The 20,824-nt window shown below is 41.0% G+C and overlaps 1 protein-coding gene across 6 annotated transcripts in view; it reads left to right on the top strand.

The window, feature by feature from the left end:
- sptbn2 (spectrin, beta, non-erythrocytic 2) overlaps positions 1 to 20,824 on the top strand; it is a 50,029-nt gene that overhangs the window by 22,869 nt on the left and 6,336 nt on the right. For all 6 annotated transcript variants that reach the window (XM_085173886.1, XM_085173885.1, XM_085173884.1 and 3 more), the window contains 31 exons: positions 7,812 to 7,963; positions 8,212 to 8,385; positions 8,683 to 8,774; positions 8,864 to 8,944; positions 10,226 to 10,341; positions 10,665 to 10,777; positions 10,875 to 11,062; positions 11,170 to 11,287; positions 11,389 to 11,547; positions 11,648 to 11,950; positions 13,067 to 13,220; positions 13,334 to 13,728; positions 13,813 to 14,076; positions 14,159 to 14,370; positions 14,675 to 14,812; positions 14,920 to 15,139; positions 15,286 to 15,822; positions 16,085 to 16,287; positions 16,397 to 16,487; positions 16,585 to 16,731; positions 16,897 to 17,160; positions 17,357 to 17,581; positions 17,683 to 17,772; positions 18,180 to 18,458; positions 18,560 to 18,690; positions 18,795 to 18,999; positions 19,113 to 19,487; positions 19,584 to 19,828; positions 19,936 to 20,074; positions 20,209 to 20,293; positions 20,551 to 20,747. In XM_085173886.1, the coding sequence (XP_085030012.1) occupies positions 7,812 to 7,963; positions 8,212 to 8,385; positions 8,683 to 8,774; positions 8,864 to 8,944; positions 10,226 to 10,341; positions 10,665 to 10,777; positions 10,875 to 11,062; positions 11,170 to 11,287; positions 11,389 to 11,547; positions 11,648 to 11,950; positions 13,067 to 13,220; positions 13,334 to 13,728; positions 13,813 to 14,076; positions 14,159 to 14,370; positions 14,675 to 14,812; positions 14,920 to 15,139; positions 15,286 to 15,822; positions 16,085 to 16,287; positions 16,397 to 16,487; positions 16,585 to 16,731; positions 16,897 to 17,160; positions 17,357 to 17,581; positions 17,683 to 17,772; positions 18,180 to 18,458; positions 18,560 to 18,690; positions 18,795 to 18,999; positions 19,113 to 19,487; positions 19,584 to 19,828; positions 19,936 to 20,074; positions 20,209 to 20,293; positions 20,551 to 20,747 (6,092 nt within the window). The remainder of the gene's footprint in view (positions 1 to 7,811; positions 7,964 to 8,211; positions 8,386 to 8,682; positions 8,775 to 8,863; positions 8,945 to 10,225; positions 10,342 to 10,664; positions 10,778 to 10,874; positions 11,063 to 11,169; positions 11,288 to 11,388; positions 11,548 to 11,647; positions 11,951 to 13,066; positions 13,221 to 13,333; positions 13,729 to 13,812; positions 14,077 to 14,158; positions 14,371 to 14,674; positions 14,813 to 14,919; positions 15,140 to 15,285; positions 15,823 to 16,084; positions 16,288 to 16,396; positions 16,488 to 16,584; positions 16,732 to 16,896; positions 17,161 to 17,356; positions 17,582 to 17,682; positions 17,773 to 18,179; positions 18,459 to 18,559; positions 18,691 to 18,794; positions 19,000 to 19,112; positions 19,488 to 19,583; positions 19,829 to 19,935; positions 20,075 to 20,208; positions 20,294 to 20,550; positions 20,748 to 20,824) is intronic.

Here is a 20,824-nt window from a genome sequence, read left to right as displayed (position 1 = left end):
ATGAAATCAAACCAGAATACAAAAATGGCACTGAATAAACACAAACAGTGGCAGTGTACTATAACACTGTAGATATTTAACAGCTAATACTTAAATTATTGACTTCAAAGTAGATAGATATTTTAAGTTGAAGAGGCAGTGGTGAAATGACGTGTAGAAACACATTTCACTTACAGTGGAAAAATGATTAGCGTGGGACTGAGAAAGATTTCTGCCAATGTTGCGTTAATTTTTAGCTCGGTGGCTCCAGGTAATGAGTACATCATGTGTTGTTTTCCCCGTACTGGTAGAAAAATATTTACAAACACCAACATCTCCCACAACTTCTGTAAAATGATTGCATTGCTCATGGCACCCCACACCATAGTTAGTGTTGATTGAAACCACCCACTGGTGTCAGTGCAGAATGGTAACCACTAACCACAAAGATTACAAGCTGCTTTTGTCTGTGGGAGTTTTTTGTTTTTTTTCTCTCTAAGTACTTCATGGTATCTCTTTAATGAGTGCCTTGGGTCTACTCTGTAATTTCAGATAGCCAACAGTTCAAGCCAATCACTGACTATAGATTTCTGAGCTTCATGGCGCTTCCAGATTAGTGACCCGTGTAGTGCTGTAGTGTGATTGTTGTGTGTGTTTTAGAATTTTCAGTGGTAAAACCTGCAATTTTATGATTTTATTTGCAGCAACCAACAATATTTTGGCCTTAGAAGGTTGTCACCACTCGACACAGAATGGTGACAACCAAAAGAAATTGCTGTTTTATGTACATAATGGATTCGGCACAAAGTTATCTATCCATCCACCCACCCATCCATCCATACATTTATTTTTCTTAACTGCTTATCCAGTTCAGGGTTGTGATGGAGCCAATAACTATCCCAGGTGACATTTGGTTAGAGGCCGGGTATATCCTGGGCAGGTCGCCAGTTTATCACAAGGCCAAAACACAGACAACCATTGACTCTCACATTCACACCTGCAGGCAGCTTAGAATCACTAATTAACCTAACATCAGCAACTCTGCCTTTAGACTGTGGAAGGAAGCCAGAGTACCTAGAGAGAACTCACACAGGCACAGGGAGAACATGTAAACTCTACATAGAAGGTGGGACAACAGTGCTAACCACTCTGCTCTCCTTAGAAGCTGCCATGTTATACATTCATGCAGAATTACTTAAATATGCAGTATGTTATAAAGGCAGGTATCAAGTATAAAACTTGACATGCATCCATAAATAAATGTATGCATATTGTAGTAATATGCATTTATACATACCCAACAATCCTGATGTAGTTAAGTGTTGATTTTTCATTTACTCTACATATACAGTTTCAATTCAGTTTTATTTATAAAGCACAAACACATACTTCAAAGCGCTTTATACTATAAGGTAAAGAGCCTACAATAATAGAGTGAAACCCAGCAATCACACGGCCCCCTATGAACAAGCACTTGGCGACAGTGTGAAGGGAAAACTCTCTTTCAACAGGAAGGAACCTCGAGCATAACCAGGCTCAGGGAGGCTGAGCCTGGTTCACAGCTAGTTTGGGGTTGAGGAGAGAAAGACAGGAGACACTGTGGAAAAGAGGTTACTAATAACTATTGATTAAATGCAGAGTGGTGGGCAAACACATACCAAGTACAAAAAGGTGAGTTCAGAAGAAAAATGCTCAGTGCATTATGGGAAGCCCCCAGTAGCCTATGCCTATTGCAGCATAACTAAGGGAGGCTTCGGGATCCCCTGATCCAGTCCTAACTAAATATTTTATCAAAAAAGGAAAGGTTTTAAGCCGAATCTTAAAAGTAGGGAGAGTGTCTGTGTACCGAATCCAAACTGGGAGCTGGTTCCAAAGAAACGGGGCCTGAGAGTAAGTAAAGAAATCGCTACACAATGGCCCAGCGTGTTTGACAGTGGGTGATCCTACTTAGAAAAGGTGAAGAAAATCTGCAGTGTACATTTTTTGCTTTTATCTGAAGTGCTTACTGTGGAAAGTTATTTATGGATGGCGTCGCTCCTTGTCCAGCGTGCAGAAGTGTTGCCACTGGGAGTCCAGAATGCACTGTCATCCAACGCAGTGCATGGATGCAGAATTCATAAGAAACAAAGCAAAGGATTAGAAGTTGCCCTCTGCCCCCCCCCCCCCCCCCCCCCCCCAACCCCCTAATGCTTTGTCTTCGTGATGTACAGCACAAACAGACAAGATTTGATGAGTGACAGGGGCAGAAACAGTGCTGGCATTAAGTCCTGTTCCAGTCTCTGTTGTGTATACAGTAACACACACAAAGAATTCTGACCTTGACGTTGGCTTATAAAGGAAATTAATTTTATCAGTGACATTGTCAGCAGTGGGTAATAATCTCAAAGTCTTAATCAAAAAGTGATGATTACTGATTTTGTTCAATTGAATTATTGCCTTGTATTTCAAGGTTATTTTAAATGTTTTATACATTTTGCTGTATGAATGCTTTTTTGACAGGCCGAGATGGCAACCATGATGATGATCACATGCTGTGCTGCAGCAAATATGTTTTTGAAACGATAGTCCTGTTTTTTGCAAACTGAACACAGTGTGTGTGAGTGTGAAATTTCCAGCCAAACAATATTCTGTCTCAGTTACACTGCACACTGCGGGGTCACAGCAAGAAAAAAAACACATATTTTAATGTACACAGTCATGTGATTTTTTTTTCTGTGATCATTATTTATTACACCGTGATGCAACAGTGACCACTGAATTAAAAAAGCACATTATATGCTGGCATATTTAAAAAAAAAACAAAAAACCCAAAAACCCCATAAACTGCCACTGCTGATAAAGACTGTTGTCTTTATGATTTTCCTTCTGAGCCTTGGGCCGCTAAGTCAGTGTTAGTGTTGTATCTGTCTCCATGTTATCACCAAACATGATCCCAGGCACTATGAGCCACACAGACAGGATTAAGTCTGGCGGCATATTGGTTCGGATTACCTGCAGATAATCATCGTTATCAACAGTGCCCAAGTTCATTTGACAGTGAAATAGAAAAGCAGCAGCAAACTAAACCCCCGAACCTTCAATTGTAAAGAGGGCACTGGCTGAGACAGGCCCTCACCTCCCTCACTCTGACATATACTTAAAGCTTACTACCAGACACGAACATGTTCAAAGTGGCTGGACATGCCCGAATGTGCCTTTGAAACATTTAGCGATGACTTTAACCACAGGTTTTGATCTGTTATTAGTAAACAATAGAGGAAAAACATGACATTTAGAATTTTAATTACTTGTTTTTCTACCTTGCACAAAGAGACTCCAAAAGAGTGAGCAAGAAATGCATGATAGTCAGGATCTTAAATCTACATTTATAATGTTTGTTTTAGTGATACCTGAATACGGGTACATTTTACTCTTGTGTCAGACACATGTGCTGTGAAATCATTTAACAGTAGGGTATCCAGTTTAATATGTTTTTGAATTAAAAAATAAATAATATAGTAGTAGATTGAATCCTCATTTGACATGGGGTATATGCTAGGATTTATATAACATTCAGAGCACTATCTGTCTATTTAGTGCTAATTACAGGTATGTCACAATGAATAGTAGTGTGAGAGCTTTTATTTTAAACTGTGAAGTTTGCGGACTTATTTTAGTGTTTTTATTTGAAGAAGAGAGCTAAGACAATGCAAGACAAACTAGTAATTATCAGACTTGGCTTCTAAAGCCCCAGTTTTCTCACTCTTCTCTCATATTGTCTGTTGTGTAATTCTCTAACAGTGTTTGGAAACCCTGAAGGTGTTTCACATGACGTGAGACATTTGACACTATAAGTAGAGCATAGTTTGAGCTTTCTTTATCTTTTGTCACCATCATGCAACAGTGTTCACGCTTTTCAAAATACATAGTGCACCACCAGACTTCCTGTTGTGGAAGCTAAGCAGGTTAGTAAAATGTAAAATTTCAATTAGATGTGAACGAACTAACATTACAGTTGACGTGTCATGCTTTGCACTCGCAAAAGCAACAGCTGCAGTAGTTTTACACTTATCTACCATATCCACCTCTGATGACAGGTTTGTGTTTGCCTGCTTTGAATGAGCAAACACGTCAGAGACTGATGTCTGTGTTTGTCTGTCTGGTTTTCTTGTTCGGCAGCATTGTTATTAGGAGTGTAGCACAGGCGAGGTACCAGCATTTTATGTTTTTTTAGGACCCCTGCCCACCAACCCACTGCCTCCTCCTCATTGCTGGGTGCTATGTCACAACATGACCAAGCCTTAAGAGGAATGTAGCCACTTCCATAGCGTTCCTGTGCAACAGAAGTCTTTATTTTTTAGCTTATTAAACAACTTCATACTGATTAGCAATCCTTTAATAACTGAATAACCTGTCAGTGTTAGACACGAGAAATATGGGGCAACAAATAAAGGAGGCTTTGTTATAGTCTATTATTAAAAGGTGTAAGAACCAAAGCCCAAACCACAATCCACTACTAGCTCATCCCATGGCAACATCTAGAGAACTATCCTATACTAAAGCTCTTTGACTGAGTAGCTGCTTGATGACAATGCTATTCCTTGTTTGTCAGCGTATCTCTTGAGTTCCAGTAAAACTGGTAAAAACACACCTATCCTCAGGACTGTCGGGCTGATAGCTTAATTGGTAGCCTGAGTTCCAGCTATTCACCATATATGCCTGTAGGCCATGACTGCAGCCAGCCCTGTCACCTGTTTTGAGTTAACATTTCTTTCTACAATCTGCTTTTTTGTCTTTGTTTGTATAACTCTGTTATTAAAAATTTAACAAGTTTAAAAAAAAGCAAACATTTCACGTCTTATCTAAACTGAATTAGATTCTTCATTCTATCATTCATTCAGTTTTACAGTATCATTAATTGTAAATATGTTTGTTTGTTTTGGGGATTTGGGGTTTTTAAAAATCTAAAACTTAAATCTCTAAATTACAAAAGTAAAGACCTTTATTACTTTGGATGGGAAGCATTTTCTTTTCTCTCCACAGGTGTAATATGAGTGTTGTGTTGACTTTGTTTCGGCTCTGGCTGGGCAACTCAGGGAAAATCGGAGACTTGTCCTGAAGCTGGTCTGGTGTTGTGCTGACTGTATGTTTTTGTTCACCGTCATGTTCGTAGGTGGTCTCAGTCTCTGGTTGCATGTATTCTTTAAGGAACCTGTGTGTCTGGGCAGAATTCATTCTCCTCGTAGTTCTGACTAGTCTAAGAATGGTACTAACAATGTAATAAACAGTGCCAGGTCTCTGCACATATTGTCAAGTATTACTATCAGAGTTGCTTCGAATGAAGTTTTGTACATTTTTAAACCTTTAAATGGACTCACGCGTCATATCTTTTAACTTAAGAGTGAGTTCTGTTTAGCCACTCTAAGACAATGGCTTGATCAATAGAGTACTATTCCTTTACTAGTATTACTCTGACCTAGTACTACTACAGTTCTAGTGGTAGTAGGAACAATCACAGCTTTACAAACTCTTTGGCTTGGTTTTGTCATAACATTCAGTGTTTCTGCTGACTTCCTATATGTATCTTTGTATCTGTTAACTGAAATGTTTTTTGTGCATCCAGTGAACACAGTCAGATGGCAATCTGTACCAAGGTTTCTGCATTATAATTTTGAGTATTAACTCAGTGGTTTATTTATTTGGAACTCTAGTGACTCTATGCACATGTTCTCAGTAATTGCTGCCCCACCCAACAGGGTGTAACATTATCAGTAAATAATACTTTATAGTTGTATGTAAATTTAACTTCCTTTCATCTTCCTGTGTGGTTTTGTGTGAAATTCTGACATAAGTGCTTGTTGTTATTTGGAAATGTTCGTTGAGACACTCAGTTCAGTGCTGGTTCAGTAAAACAATCTCCTGGCTAAGTGAATGTATTCAAAATATAAATACGTTAATCACTTAATTAGAAATGTATAAAAACTGGAGTGGCGGTTTAGCTCACTAGGTTGAGCATGCAGTCCATATGCCATAAGGCTAATGCAGAGTCTTCTCTAGCCTCTCTTGGTGATGTTTTTTTGGCAGTGTGATCAGTCCTTGAGATTTCATTTCAAGGTTGTGAAATGGCTAGAAAGACATTGTAGTGGGCAAAATGAGACTCGACAAGTTTGTCCTTCTGTAGTTGGCAGTCTGGCAAGTCGAATGCTCATGGGATTTATATACATCATTGATACCATGTTAATATAATATTAACAAACACCACATGGACCTGGTTGCGAGAGGTCATGCTTAATAAAAGGTTTATTTAAATGAAAATACTTATAAATGGACAATTAATTACAGATTACTTGGAGTTTGCTGTGCGCGCAACATTATAAGAAACAAAGAGCGCTGTCTGCAATGTGGATGAAGCACCTTCAGTCTAATTATATCACTGATTTGATGTTCCACCCAAGGAGACGTGCATGAGATTTCAAAATGTTCTGCTTTTTGAGTTTACCGTTAATGCAAGTTGATTACGCAACAGCAGTCTTTGGTTACTGCAGCTTGTTCAGCTTAGATTGTTCACTGATTCCAGAGTAGCTTAGCATCCATCTAATAATCAGAAATACAAATGACTAAACCTTGAAGTGACTCAGTAATCCTTCCACTACTTTCTTTTATTGTAATTCGGTCAATTTCAGTAAATGTCGTGCAAACAATTGGTTATGAAGTCAGCTTAATATGTATTTATATATTTTTTTTAGTCCACTAAAGTTACCATAGGGATGCTGACCTATAATCTCACGGATCACTTTTAATATGACTGTTAAGCTTATTGACTGCAGCCTCTCACTCATGCATGAACTGACTAGGTATCGGACAGGTCTTTGAGTGGGAAGTCTCAGCTTTGCATAATGTTTCATTAGAGCAATAAAGTAGTTTGCATTGCCAGGCCTTACCTCCTGCTTGGGGAGTTTTGACAAATGAACAAGTGTTGATGTTTTCAAAATGCAATGCAGCGTATGCAGCAACTAATACGGTCTCTTAAACAAACAGTGCTCCTGAACAGCAGCACATGCAAGGCCTTTGAGATTTTTTGTTAACTAACTAATTAACTACTAACTTATAAACAAATTGATTGACCTCACTAGCGAGAGGGCGCAAGATTGCAATGGAGAGTTTCTTAAATTTGACTCATTAGATTTGAGTTGCACTTCTGCCCTGTTTTATGTCTAATTTTAAGTTGTTCTTGCATTAGGTGCAGTGCAGTAAGTACAGTGCTAGAATAGTGTTTTGAAAAGGAAGGGAGACCTTGTATCCTGGAAATGAGGTCACCTTGTTAGGTGGTGGAGCAGGATTAGCTTCTTACTCCCCCGGTCCATATGTCTCAGCTGCTGTTACAGCTTAATTTATTGTGATTCCTTTTTTCAGCCCTGCTCTTTCAAAGGAACAATAAAAAGTACTCACTAAATGCCATTACTTCATGCTTGGTTTTGCACAGTCTTGTTTCTAAACTGACGTCTTCAGAGTAATTAGCAATGCACACATTAGCAGAGCTATCAGTAAACTGTGGTCTGTGGGGGGAGCACCTCTCACTAAGCTGTCACTAGTGATTCTAAAGACTTAATGGCATAGCTTGTCTGTGAAATGAACTGCACAGGGCAGGGGCTTAAGTCCTTATGACTTACTGTCTCCTGGTTGAGCTCAGATGTGATCAAAACTGTAGACATTTGTTTTGTTTTTTTGTTTTTTTTTACTGTAAATATGCATTTCCTACAGAGTAATGGCACTGAAGACAGTTCGTAGTCAAGTTTATGCTGCTGTAATGTGTAAAGGCTTTAACCCCCCTCTCTTTCTTTCATCCTTTGCAGATGAACGTGAAGCAGTACAGAAGAAAACCTTTACCAAATGGGTAAATTCTCATTTAGGCCGAGTGACCTGTCGCATTGGTGACTTGTACACCGACCTACGGGATGGGCGCATGCTAATCCGCCTTCTGGAAGTCCTCTCAGGAGAACAGCTGGTTAGTATCACAGAGGAACTACTGCTTTATGTCCCAATCCTGACCCATACCCTCAGGATGACCCTCACAAGTCAGGAGGAAGGAGAAATCATGTGCTTCATTTCTTGTTTTTTGTTTTGTTTGTTTTTTTAATATGTGATTTACTTCTTTTGCTTGTACTTGTTTTTCTCTTTTTAAACTCCTGCCAAGCCTTCTTCTTCAACAATGTCAACCTATGTCAACTTGTATTTTTCTGCTGCTTCCCCTAGCCAAAACCTACTAAGGGCCGCATGCGTATCCACTGCCTTGAAAATGTTGACAAAGCCCTACAGTTTCTTAAGGAGCAAAAAGTTCATCTGGAAAATATGGGCTCACATGACATTGTGGATGGGAATCACCGTCTCACCCTGGGTCTCATCTGGACCATCATCCTTCGCTTCCAGGTAATATATAAAGTAGCTGTGATGAGCTCTACAGATTTTCCCTCTCACCTCAGTCACCATGTTGCTGAACTTGGGCTTTGGGATGTCAGGTCTCTGGAGTTAGCAATGCCCAGAAAAACTGAATTATTAAAAGTTAACATAATTTTACAAAGTAATTCTTTATGCCATTATTGTAGTTATGAACTTACTGTTGTTACTTGACTTCCTTAAATGTTATACACCCCACTACTGCAATAACATTTGAAGGTCAGTTATTATTGAAGCTCCGACCTGACTGGATGTGTACCATACTTACAGATTCAAGACATCAGTGTGGAAACTGAGGACAATAAGGAGAAGAAATCAGCTAAAGATGCGCTGCTGCTTTGGTGCCAAATGAAAACTGCTGGGTAAGAAAGGAGCTGTAAAAGAGAACCAGAAGGGTTGAATCTTTCTTTGCTGGGCTAATGATTAATGAATTCTTATCTGCCCTTTTCAGATACCCAAATGTCAACATCCACAACTTCACTACCAGTTGGAGAGATGGTCTAGCGTTCAATGCCATCGTGCACAAACACAGGTCATTGACTTCTTCATGTATTTCACATCACTGATACCAGCTACAGTAAAAGCAGCCCTTTTTATGCATTTACTTATTCAGTGTAATTGCAGTTTTTGTTTCTTACTGTAGGGTTTTTTAGATAACTTAGTCATCCTCCAAATCAAAAGGGAGTCTTGTATTTTAATGGTTTTCATTCCCTTCGTAATGAGGAGCACCTGTCGCAGAACCATTTCCCATCTCTGGGGTGTTTTTATCCCCTTTTCTATTTAGGTCTCCACTTGCTCCTCCCATTCTTCAGTCTGCAGTGTGCCTGAAAGGATGAAAATAAATAGGGAATAAGATGACCTAGATCACAGAAATTATAACCCACTTATTTTCTATTAAGAGCCATACTTGATACCCCAGTTGCACACTCTGCTGATAACTCATGAATAGCTAACATTTAAATGGAGCTGTAAAATAGAAGCCAAAGGTGTAGCCTAAACACATATGACTCAAACAGAGGGGGGCATATTGTTCCTTACAATGACTGCATACTGTGAGGGTGATAAGGGTGATACTTGATAGATGAAAGCCAACATGGCTTTCAGAGCAGTTAGTGAGCCGTAGGATAGTTACGCAAACCACTGAGCTGTCTGTCGTTTACATTATCATGCAAGAAATTACATTATGCTTAGTCCTTTTTGTCCTCGTTTTATTTTTTGTGAATGCATTCATGCTATAATATCCTATAGGTTTTAATAAAATATACTCACCCGAACCCCTTTCATACTTTTATACCACCAACCTTATTACAAATTATATCAGTAAGGAAGCTGACTAAATATTAACTGATAATTTATGGCAAAGGGGTGGGATTAAATAAGTGTTTACTTCTTCCCACTCCCATTCAACATGTAAATTAATAATTTTTTTTGTATGTAATTTGTACAGTATTTTTTTTCTTTCTTATTTTCTTTTCTAAATGTACTTGTATATTGTTCACATGTTGAAATAAATTACCAATCAATCAATCAATCAATCAATCAATCAATCAATCAAACCTTAGCAACTGTAAATGAAAGCATCATTCAGGCATTAGTTTGCAGGTGTGGTTTTCATCCATGATCAGAGGCCTTTTTTCATGCAGATGACTTCATCCAGTTCTAGAGGAACATTTTATGCACCTTAGATTGAAAACATTTTCTTCTGTACTACAACAAGTTGCAAGAAGTCAGCCGATATTCGTATTTGCTTGCACCTTGCACTCTTCTGTAACCCCTTATCATTAAAGTCACAATTGTTTCCAATCCTCTGCAGACCCGACCTGATTGAGTTTGACAACCTGAAGAGGTCCAACGCTCACTACAATCTCCAAAATGCTTTCAATGTGGCTGAGAAGGAACTGGGGCTTACCAAGCTGCTGGACCCAGAAGGTGAGTGTTTAAAGCCTCAACAACAACAAAAGCACTCTTGTAAGTCACATTGATGGCCTGATCTGTCTGCTAAGGCACTAAGCTGTTGCCCGAAACAGATTGGCGAGAGTTTGGCTATAGAGGATTACTGCAATAAATTTTAGGTTAGGCAACACTGCATCACTGTAGCAAGTCAGCTATAGTGACATAACAAAAAGCATGATTAAAGACATAAACACTTTCCCACACTTTATTCAGAGTGTTTTGATGTAAATATTATAGTATATATAATATAAATACCATGTAAATATTTATATTAACCATATTATTATTATTTTTTCAAGATGTCAATGTGGATCAGCCTGATGAAAAGTCTATAATTACCTATGTGGCAACTTACTATCATTACTTCTCCAAGATGAAAGCCCTGGCAGTGGAGGGCAAACGAATTGGCAAGGTTAGTTTTGTGTGTATACATTTATGTGAGTGAAAGTGAGCACATGTACACTGAGTTTATGTCCCCAGTTCAAATAATACATTTCTCTGCACTTCAGGTGCTCGACTATGCTATTGAGGCCGACCAGCTGATAGAGAAGTATGAGACCCTGGCCTCTGAGCTGCTGCAGTGGATCGAGCAGACCATAGTGACACTCAATGATCGGCAGCTAGCTAACTCTCTGAGTGCTGTACAGAACCAGCTCCAAGCTTTTAACTCCTACAGGACTGTGGAGAAACCTCCCAAGTGAGTGTCAGCTGGGTTAAGTGAATGAGTCAGTGCTTGGTAATCAATTATAATCCAAAATGGTGACGCTATGCAGTACGTTAACTATCAGTGTCTGATGTCCTCAGATTTACAGAGAAAGGAAACTTGGAGGTTCTTCTTTTTACTATCCAAAGCAAGATGAGAGCAAACAATCAGAAGGTTTACATGCCAAGAGAGGGAAAACTCATTTCTGACATAAATAAGGTATGGCTTGTTCTAGAAAAGGCAAGTACAGCCTTCCATCTCAATGTTCGTTTTGTAGATTCTGGATGATACAGGCTTCCTGGGTTATATTTGCATGGCAGGCATGGGAACGACTGGAAAAGGCAGAACATGAACGTGAGCTGGCACTGAGAAATGAGTTGATTCGCCAGGAGAAACTGGAGATGCTCGCTGCTCGCTTTGACCGGAAAGCTGCTATGCGGGAGACATGGCTGAGCGAGAACCAGAGACTGGTGTCTCAGGTAAATTGAAAAAACACGAACAAAATTTGAATTCCTGATTTGAATGCAGTAAATAGATTTACAATAATGCAATCATGAGCTTCTTTTTCTCTGATATTAGGATAATTTTGGAACTGACTTGGGAGCGGTGGAAGCTGCCACTCGTAAACACGAGGCAATTGAGACAGACATTGGGGCATACTGGGAGCGTGTGGCCGCAGTGGAGGCTGTCGCCAAAGAGCTGGAGGCAGAGGGATATCATGATGTGCGGCGCATACTCGCACGAAGGGATAATGTGCTTCGACTCTGGGAATACTTGAAAGAGCTTCTGGCTGCACGCAGAGAGCGTCTGAATGCCCACCGTGACCTACAGAGGCTGTTTCAGGAGATGCGTTACATCATGGACTGGATGGCAGATGAGAAGGTAAAGCTACCACAAAGAAACAGAAGCTTAAATTAATTTCGACTGTGCTTTGTGTTGAATTACTGCTTTGATTCCTGCACTCTCTCTAGGTTTTAATTAGCAAAAATGAGTTTCCTAATCCTCAATTAACATAATTGTTTTTCACATATGTCCCTGACAGCTTTAGTGTCAGCACTTTATAGCAGTAATTAGCTTTGTGCAGGCCTAGCCTGATTGGTGTTACCTTTCTTTGCTGGCTTTACTGAGGTCGACTGAGGTCGACTCCAGTGACTAGAATTACGCGCCTTTCTTCTGTGTTTTCCAACTTCGTTGTACTATTGTACTAAGAATGACTGCGCAACGGCAATAAAGAGTTATCTTAAATGTGCTGACATTTTGATTGGCCAATGGAAGTGCCAGTAATGCCTGATTGCCACTGACACAACATTTGCCAATATATCAGACCCCTTGTTTGGTTTAAATAGCTGAACAGTGTGAAGTATCATTTATGCTATGTAATTTATACTGTATAATCCAAACCGACTATAACCTGACTTCCATGAATAGCAGTAGCAATGGGAATAGCAGTTTCATTCAGGAAGCATTTTCTTTTTACTGTCTACATATGTGCAGCTAGCTAACGTTACAGCCCAGCTGCTTAGATTCTGTCATGCTGTCACTAGCATCATCCTCTTACCTCTGATAAACGGATGCTTTCTTCTCCAGAGAGATTGTGGCTGGTAAAACGTAAAGTAATTGTAAAATGAAATTACTCACAGGTTTTGCAGATTTAAATGGATAAATGACACTGAAGGCAAGAGATAAAATTTATAGATATAATTTTGGGCTGACCTGACCCTATAAGGATATTATAAGTAACCAATAGAATGGGGTAGTATAAAATCTCAGCTACTTGGATGTGACTTGTCTATAGCTCTGAGTGATGTGTTTGTAACCCAATATGTGAGAAGTCACCAAGCACTAATGATTTATTAGCATTTTTATATTTAAAAATGACGTTTATGTTGTGGCAAGTTAAAAAAAATCGTTATTTATTGAATATATATTTAGTTAAATGTCGATTTTCACAAGATAAAACTGGGAAATATTCTACTGGACTGTGCTTTCTGTTTTCAGGGTCGTCTGCAGTCTCAGGACAGCGGAAAACATTTGCATGATGTGTTAGACCTACTGCAAAAGCACAATCTGGTAGAGGCTGATATTTCTGCTCAGGCAGAGAGGATCAAGGCAGTGCAAGGAGCTGCAAACCGCTTCACTTCCCATGAGCAGGGTAAGTCTTAAAAAATGGTCTTGCACATTTTGTGTACATAGTATGCATTTTAGTCTGACCATTTGTGCACACTGTCTAAATTCTGTGTATTTCTGCTTTTTTTTAATTGCAAGCCTATAAACCTTGTGAGCCTGGACTAGTTAGTGAGAAGGTTGAGCTGCTGGGTCAAGCCTATGAAGAACTTGGTCAGCTTGCTGTGAATCGCAGAGAGCGCCTAGAGGACTCACGGCGTCTGTGGCAGTTCCTGTGGGATCTCGGAGAGGAGGCAGCCTGGATCCGAGAGCAGGAACAGATCCTGGCTAGTGGAGACTGTGGCCGTGACCTTACTTCTGCCCTTCACCTACTCAGTAAACATGAGGCTTTCAGGGATGAGATGGCAGCCCGCTATGGCCCCCTGAGTAACAGTATTGCTGCTGGAGAAGATCTGGTTAAAGAAGGGCACTTTGGAGCTTCGGAAGTAACTGAGAGGATTCAAGACATCCGTGCACAGTGGGCCCATCTGGAGGAGGTAAATGTTCATCATCAATTCTAAGGTGCTTTCTTCAAATATTGCATTTTTACCCATAATATTCTTATTTTTGATGCTTCTTAGACAACTAAGCAAAGAGAGCAGAGCCTTAAGGAAGCCGTGGCCCTGCATCAGTTTCAGACGGATGCCAATGACATGGAGGCATGGATCATGGAGACACTTAGACAGGTATCCAGTCAGGAGGTGGGCCACGATGAGTTCTCTACCCAAACTCTAGCTCGCAAGCAGAGGGAGATAGAAGAGGAGATCCAGAGTCACCATCCCCTAATCGACTCCCTGCACGAGCAGATCCAAGCACTGCCACAGGCCTATGTACATTACCCTGAAGTACGTGTGCTTTCTTTTTCATACTTCTTCAATGATTGCATGCTGTTTGTAGTACTAAATTACTGCCTATTTCTGACTGTAGGTGGATGGTCGTCTGCCTGCTATTGAACAACGTTATGAAGAACTGGAGACCCTGTCAGCAGCTCGACGCCAGGCTCTGGAAGGTGCCCTGGCCCTCTACCGCATGTTCAGTGAAGCTGGTGCCTGTCAGCTCTGGGTGGAGGAAAAGGAACAGTGGTTACATGGCATGGAGATCCCTACAAAGCTGGAGGACTTGGAGGTCGTACAGCAAAGGTGAGTCTTTGGGTGAGGGAAGGTTCGAATGCCAAAGATGATGACAGATTAATTATTTTTCTTCAAAATCTTTTCATGTTTGAAAGACTAAGACGGACACTTGTAGTTGTGAAATGACATTACATGTAATCGCAGAAATTAATGTTGATGACATAAAGCAAAGATGAAAATTGTACATTATATTAATCTAAGCTCTAATCTTAAAAATAAAGAGTCAGTGTTTTTAAATCTACTATAATGTCTAGAAATGTCTATGATAGATAGAATGAGTGAATTAATCATGGTGTTTCATTTATGGATATAGATTTGAGACACTGGAACCTGAGATGAACAACCTAGGAACCCGTGTCACTGATGTGAACCAGGTGGCAGAGCAGCTGCTGAGTTCAGACAACTGTAACAAAGACCAAATCCACCAGACATCAGACCAACTAAACAACAGGTCAGAGCTACATTTATGAATTATTGTAACCCTATTTCTGCTGAGGAATGTGTATTATTTAAAAGGCGTGTAGGTAGCATTTTAAGCCTGGCCTGTGTTGTCTCTAGATGGAAGGAGTTTCAGCAACTGGCTGGACAAAAGAAACAAGATCTTGAGTCGGCTCTCAACATCCAGAACTACCAACTCGAGTGTAATGAGATCCAGACTTGGATGAAGGAAAAGACCAAAGTTATTGAATCTACTCAGGGTCTTGGCAATGACTTGGCGGGAGTGATGGCACTACAACGCAAACTCACTGGCATGGAGAGGGACCTTGAGGCTATCCAGGTATGGGAGGTGTAAATGTAATGGGTGGAGGGTGGGACCAGAACACCAGTGAAACAAGGCAAAATGAATATAGTATTATTTAGGGTTCTGTGATGAGATATTTTATTATAATATATGTAATTTAAATATTTTCTTTATCTTTTCAGGGAAAATTAGATGACTTGACAAATGAGGCAGAAAAGTTGGCCAAGGAACATCCAGATCAAGCAGGAGAGATCCAAGGACGCTTGGCAGAGATTCAAGAGGTGTGGGAGGAATTGAACGCCACCATGAAGCGACGGGAAGAGTCACTGGGGGAAGCTAGCAAGCTACAGGGTTTCCTTAGGGATTTGGATGACTTCCAGTCCTGGCTGTCCCGCACCCAGACAGCCGTGGCTTCAGAGGATATTCCCACTTCTCTGCCTGAGGCTGAGAGTTTGCTAGCCCAGCATGAGAGCATCAAGAACGAGGTGGATAACTATAAGGAGGACTATGAAAAGATGCGTGCGGTTGGTGAGGAGGTCACCCAAGGTCAGACAGATGCCCAGCACATGTTTTTGGCCCAGAGGCTCCAGGCATTGGACACTGGCTGGCATGAGTTGCGGCGCATGTGGGAGAATCGGCACAGCCTGTTGGCCCAAGCCTTCGACTTCCAGACTTTCCTGAGAGATGCAAAGCAGGCAGAGGCATTCCTTAACAGCCAGGTTAGGAAAATACTCTTTGACAATGAAATAACAAATTGGTGCAAAGCAAATAACTGCACATTTCAGAGAAAATGGATCTGATATTCTATGAAAAATTCTTCTTTACCAGTTCACATATTTTTAAATGTCTTACTCTGTTGTATAAATAAATAGGAAAAAAGGGCTAAAAAAAAAAGTAAAAATCACTGGAATTCGATAATTGCCTATGAAAATTGCATATGAGACGATGTTTAACATTCCTTTTGTGTCCATCTCTGCGTAGGAGTACGTGCTGTCCCACACAGAGATGCCCACCAGTCTTCAGGCAGCAGAGGAGGCCATTAAGAAGCATGAGGATTTCCTCACCACCACAGAGGCCAGTGAAGAGAAAATAACTGGTGTGGTGGAAGCTGGAAGACGCCTCATTAATGACTCTAATGCAAACTCGGATAAGATCCAGGAAAAAGTTGATTCAATCCAGGAAAGGTTAGAGTAAAAGAAGGAAGAAAAACTGATATTTATATAACTTTTTATTATTTACATTTTTAATTAGATGTTTGAAGGCTAAACATTTTTTCCCTTTTATTTTCTCCAGACATCTTAAGAATAAAGAGGCTGCAAATGAACTGCTGACCAAGCTTAAGGATAACCGGGAACTTCAGCACTTCCTCCAAGATGGACAAGAGGTAAGAATATGGCTTAGTTGAGTACTAATGCAAACTATTGCATCTTGATATTTACATTGAAACTGAAACTTCCATTATGCTGTTGTCTTTTTCATAGCTCACCTTGTGGATAAATGAGAAGATGCTGACGGCTCAGGACATGTCTTATGATGAGGCCAGAAATCTTCACAGCAAGTGGCAGAAACACCAGGCGTTCATGGCAGAGCTGGCCTCCAACAAAGACTGGCTCGACAAAATTGATAAGGTGTGGCCAGTTCAATCAGTAAATATATAATCATAACATCCATGTCATTATAATTTAATTCCTTTATTTACCTTCCCTTTTGAAAAACTGGAAAATGGCACTGACTTTGACCAAATGGGACATTTAATAACGTTCAAGCTTGTTTTTGTGTCTCATCTCTAACAGGAGGGTCAAGCACTGGTTGCTGAGAAGCCTGAGCTGAAACCTGTTGTCCAGCAGACCCTGGAGGACCTGCAGCGTCAGTGGGAGGAGCTGGAGAGCACAACTCGCACGAAGGCTCAGTGCTTATTTGATGCTAACAGAGCAGAGCTCTTCACACAGAGCTGCTCCGCTCTAGATGTTTGGCTGAAAAACCTTGAAGGTCAGCTGCACAGTGATGACTATGGAAAAGATCTGACCAGTGTGAACATCCTCCTCAAGAAGCACCAGGTACATTACATAGTACAGAAAAAGCACAAAATTAGTCTTACAAATACATTTTTAAAAGGGGCGAAAAAAGTCTCACTTTTTAAACATGTTCAATATTACATATAATCAAATTAATGTGGTGCAAGTAGCCATGTTTGCTTAGTGGAGCTAAATGTTATGCATTTGTTTCTTTAATGTTTGTGCTCTCTCTGTGTAGATGCTGGAGCATCAAATGGAGGTCAGAGAGAAGGAGGTGCAGGCCCTGAAGTCTCAGGCTCTGGCTCTGTCCCAGGAAGATGCCGGACTGGCTGAGATAGATGGTCAGCAAAGGCGTGTCACCGACAGCTTCGCCAGCCTCCAAGACCCACTCAACCTCAGGAGACAGCAGCTGCTCGCCTCCAAAGAAGCACATCAGTTCAACAGAGACCTGGAGGATGAAATTGTGAGTGGGATAACCTTAGTGATTCCATCAATAAAATAAACAGTTTCTGACAAAATATATCCTGATATTAAGATAATTAATAATCAATCTTTGCCTCTCAGCTGTGGGTGACAGAAAGGATGCCCCTAGCAACCTCCACAGACCATGGAAAAGACCTGCCCACTGTACAGCTGCTAATCAAGAAGAACCAGGTAAAGTTACAGCTTTTTCAATATATCGTGAAAAAGTTACAAATTTTCAGTATTATTTTTAGGTGTTGCATTGTAAGTAGCTTAAAGTGCAAAGGTTTGGTATTGATTACTCATAAAATGTGGTCTCATTTTCATCTAAGTCACAGTCGAGAACAGCCTGAATAAATTTACAGTACAAAGATAGATGTATTTTTATGTCTTTATTGAACACACTGACCACTGTCATAGAGATAAGACGTAATTTTATGGGTAATCAAGTTCCAATCTGGGTAATCAGGTTCCAAACTTTGACATGCAAGAATCTAAATACTTTAAACAGACACTTGGACTGAGTTTAGAGAGATTTTGAAGAGTAGGGAATGTTAGCCAACTAAGAAAGTTGAATATTGTCTCTGGTTGTGAATCAGACTTTGCAGAAGGAGATTCAAGGCCATCAGCCTCGCATTGATGACATCCACAGACGAGGCAAGACTCAGACCCAAGTAGATGGTGAACGCCAGTCTGTTCTGGAGGATCGCCTGGTTGAACTGCAGAGCCTTTGGGACCAGTTGATCGCCGAGACAGACAAGCGTCATGTCCGTCTAATAGAGGCTAATCGTGCCCAGCAGTTCTATGCCGATGCTGCGGAGGCAGAGGCCTGGATGGGAGAGCAAGAGTTGCACATGATGTCAGAAGAAAAAGCCAAGGTAAGCTCGTGTAAAGTGAGATGAATTGCTTTTTTTAATTGCGTTTTTTTCCCTACATCTTGTGCTTGAAGAAAGTTGATAATTTTCTCTTTTTCTCTCAGGATGAGCAAAATGCTCTAGTGATGGTCAAGAAGCACCAGATCCTTGAGCAGGCACTTGAAGACTACGCCCAAACCATCCACCAACTGGCCAACAGCAGTCGTCTCATGGTCAACAATGAACACCCAGAGAGGTGAGAGCACAAGGCGTTGTGAACATTTTCAGATGCGGCACTTCACCTTCTATAAATAGAACAGGACACCCATAACCTCATCTCTCTCATTTTCAATTAAACAGCGAAAGAATCACCTTACGACAAGCCCAAGTTGACAAGCTATATGCAGGTCTGAAGGACCTTGCTGAGGAGCGTCGGGGACGGCTTCAGGAGAGGCTGAGGCTGACCCAGCTGAAGCGGGAGGTGGATGACCTGGAACAGTGGATTGCAGAGAGAGAGGTGGTGGCTGGCTCCCATGAACTAGGACAGGACTATGAACATGTCACAGTGAGTTTTTTTCTTCTCAGTAGCATACTTTGGAGACATGAAAGCTCAAAGAGATTTAGCTGAATTAATTATGTTGCTCCCTTTTGCCCTGTTTTTTCTTTTTCTTTGTACAGATGCTGAGGGACAAGTTCCGGGAGTTTGCTCGTGACACCAGCACTATCGGCCAAGAGCGTGTGGATGGTGTAAATGCGCTGGCAGATGATCTGATTGAGTCGGGTCATCCTGAGAACGCCAGTGTTGCTGAATGGAAAGACGGTTTAAACGAGGCCTGGGCTGACCTGCTGGAGCTGATTGACACGCGCACGCAAATGTTGGCAGCCTCTTATGAGCTGCACCGCTTCCATCAAGATGCCATGGAGGTGCTTGGACGTGTTAAGGAGAAGAGGGAAGCACTGCCTTCTGAACTTGGCCGTGACCTCAACACTGTCCAGCATCTGCACAGACAGCACACCGCTTTTGAACATGACATCCAGGCCCTCAGTGGACAGGTCAGTTATCACTTGCTAAAAGTGATCTCATTTTAGATGGTGAAACGAATACGTGAATACGAGACCAAATATCCCTCTGCTCATTTGAACTCCTAGGTTAATCAAGTGCAGGATGATGCTGCACGTCTGCAGAAGGCCTACGCTGGTGAGAAAGCGGATGACATTCACAGAAGCGAACACGCTGTGACTTCTGCCTGGGAGGGCCTGCTCGAGGCTGGCGAGGCTCGCAGGCTCCTCCTGCTGGACACCGTGGAGAAATTCCGCTTCTTCAACATGGTGCGAGACCTCATGCTCTGGATGGATGGTGTGAATCTGCAGATTGATGCACATGACAGCCCAAGGTAAATGTAATTTTTTGCTTAAATTTCCACTTACTATAAAATAACTTCAACAATAACTTGTTTATTCATATATAACCTGTCTCTCCTGTCTCCTGTTTTTTTTATAGGGATGTATCTTCTGCAGGGTTGGTAATTGCCAATCATCAAGACATCAGATCAGAGATTGACGCTAGGACAGACAGCTTCACTGCTTGTGTTGAGATGGGAAATACTTTGATCAACAAAAACCACTATGCATCTGATGAGGTATTTTGCAGTGGGTCACATTTACGGTTGTCTTGAGAGAGAACAGTGCATGTTTACAAAAAAACATGTTGACTCAAGAGCTGATATCTGCTTAAAGTGCTCAGTCTTCTAAGAACCTGTTCACCTATTTACAGATCCGAGAAAAACTGACTCAACTCCAGGAAAAAAGAGATAAGATCAACAAAAAATGGCAAGACAAGATGGACCATTTACAAATTGGTATGCATGCTTCACATTTTTGGACTGCACACGGGTGCATTTAGGCTAACAGAGCCGTGGCAAAAGTGCATGGTGTTGTAGGCAAGTTGCTACACGCAAGAGATGGTAGATAACATGCAAACCGGTACCTCCGGTTTAAAGGTCTCTTTATGCAACTGCAGCATTGTACATTGAATTATAATTCTTTTTTTCTCATCCTCTCTGTGTTTTCTTTGTTTTTCTCTCTATATTGTGGCCTTTGGTCATCTTCATATCAGTGCTGGAGGTGTTGCAGTTCGGACGTGATGCTTATGTGGCAGAGTCGTGGTTGGCTGGGCAAGAACCTCTGGTGCGCGCAGCAGAGTTGGGATCAAATGTGGATGAAGTAGAGAGCCTAATTAAGCGCCATGAAGCCTTTGAGAAACTCGCCACGGCTTGGGAAGAGCGCTTCGTGCAGCTGGAGAAGCTCACTACAGTAAGTAGAGAGATTTGGCTTGTTCTGGAGTACACTGGTAAATGCAGGATGTGTAGGATATTAGTACATTCTGCATC

The sequence above is a fragment of the Neolamprologus multifasciatus genome, chromosome 10, assembly GCF_963576455.1.
Source record: "Neolamprologus multifasciatus chromosome 10, fNeoMul1.2, whole genome shotgun sequence".
NCBI lineage: Eukaryota > Metazoa > Chordata > Actinopteri > Cichliformes > Cichlidae > Neolamprologus > Neolamprologus multifasciatus.
Note: the sequence above shows the minus strand (reverse complement) of the source record. Positions and strands in the feature narration are given on the sequence as shown.